Here is a 1,672-nt window from a genome sequence, read left to right as displayed (position 1 = left end):
CTGCACCCCCTGTACCCCCCCCTGCAGCCCCTGCAGCCCCCTATAGCCGGCACCCACTGTGCTGGTTGATGAGCATGCGGATGGAGATGCGGCTGAGGTAGAAGCGGTCCAGGAAGTACTGGATGTTCTGGTTGGAGACGGGGTCATCGCCGTAAGTGTCCTTGTACTCAAGCACACCTTGTGCCATGGTGGGTACCACGTCATTGTGCCGGTTCCGGATGGTGACCAGGGCGTCCGTGAACCTGTAAGGCAGGGCAGGTGTTCACATGGGGACACCCCCAGACTCTCCTCGGCTTCTGACACCCCTCTCCATGGTGTCCTCACTCTCTCTACCGTTCCCAATCCCATGGACTATCGATGCCCTCCCTGCTCCTCCCAAAGCCCACTCTGATCTCCCAGCTGCCTGCTTGGCAGGCTTCCCACTTGAAAGGCTGGAGTTCTCATCCTCCCCATGGCAGGGCCTGGGTCTTGCCCACCAGGCTCAGGGAACAGTGAGAATAAAGCCCATGTCTCTCCCATCAAACTTGGGGCTCCCTGAAGCAGTCTGTCTCCCCGCTCAGACTGGATGTTCCTGAAGACAGGGGTCTTTTCTTCCATCCTGCTGTACTCCAAACCCAGGGGCTGCAACCCCAGACGCCCCTGGCGGATACCTGCCTTCTTGCCCCACCCACGGCCTCCACTCACTGGTTCAGGGTGCGATGGTCCTCGGGGTCCTTGTCCAGGAACTCCATGATGTCCAGGAGGCTCTGGACATACCTGTGCCGGGGGCGGGAGGGACACAGCCTCAGCTCAGGTGGCCAGACCCTCCCCACCCACTTTGGCTGGGCCTCGCTCTTGTCCTGCTCCTACGCGGGCCCCACACAGCTGCCGACAAGCCGCCTCACTATTTTTCTCCATCCATTTCATTTGTATGTAAGTCTCCCTGACAACCCAGTCAGTTATGCAAGAAAAACTCAAATTGCTGGTCCCCCGTTTAGCACCTTTGCTTTGCCTAGAATAGTCCTCTTGGAAGGGGCTTGGAGATGCTTCCATCCAAGAGGCCTCACAGATCAGGAGATGGAGGCTGAAACCGGGGGTGGGGTGACTGGACCTAGTGCCCGCAGTGGGAGAAAGCAGGGAGGTGTGTGAACCTTTCTGAGCCCCAGCATGAAACAGCTGATGTTTCTTCCCCAAGGGTGCTGTTGCATCCAGTAGGGCCCAACTGCCAGAGGGGCCAGCACAGGGCCTCCCAGAGTGACCCCGACAGAGGGGACAGGGTCTCTCAGAGTAACTCCCAAGCTGAGGTGCTCTGGGCCAGGCACCTGCGTAGGCAATTATATTTTAAAATGGCAGGTGGGACGGACCCAAAGTGAGGTGGGCGTGCCTGGCTCTGTCCCCAGGTGGGGCTGGGGCCCATGGAGAGTCCAGAGATGCTCACTGCATTCCAAAAGGCCAGGTAGGAGTGGGTGCCGCCCCACCACCCTCCCATCCATAGGCCTGGTGGAGAGGCCGGTTTTCCCTGGACTACAAGAAAAGCTTGATGCTCTAATAGGAGCATCAAGAAGCCCTGAACTTGGCTGGGCTTGGTGGTTCACGCCTATGATCCCAGCACTTTGGGAGGCCGAGGCGGGTGGATCACCTGAGGTTAAGAGTTCAAGACCGGCCTGGCCAACATGGTGCAACTCTGTCTCTA

General features: G+C 58.8%; 1 protein-coding gene across 5 annotated transcripts in view; it reads right to left on the bottom strand.

Annotated features, from left to right (window-relative positions):
- Positions 1–1,672, bottom strand: part of PDK2 (pyruvate dehydrogenase kinase 2) — a 17,172-nt gene that overhangs the window by 5,764 nt on the left and 9,736 nt on the right. For all 5 annotated transcript variants that reach the window (XM_037742554.1, XM_017540114.1, XM_017540115.1 and 2 more), the window contains exons 3-4: positions 685–756; positions 58–242 (exon numbers count right to left, since the gene is read on the bottom strand). In XM_037742554.1, coding sequence (XP_037598482.1) covers positions 58–242; positions 685–756 — 257 coding nt within the window. The remainder of the gene's footprint in view (positions 1–57; positions 243–684; positions 757–1,672) is intronic.

The sequence above is a fragment of the Cebus imitator genome, unplaced genomic scaffold, assembly GCF_001604975.1.
Source record: "Cebus imitator isolate Cc_AM_T3 unplaced genomic scaffold, Cebus_imitator-1.0 Scaffold123, whole genome shotgun sequence".
Taxonomy (NCBI): Eukaryota; Metazoa; Chordata; class Mammalia; order Primates; family Cebidae; genus Cebus; species Cebus imitator.
This window is presented reverse-complemented; position numbering and strand designations above follow the sequence as displayed.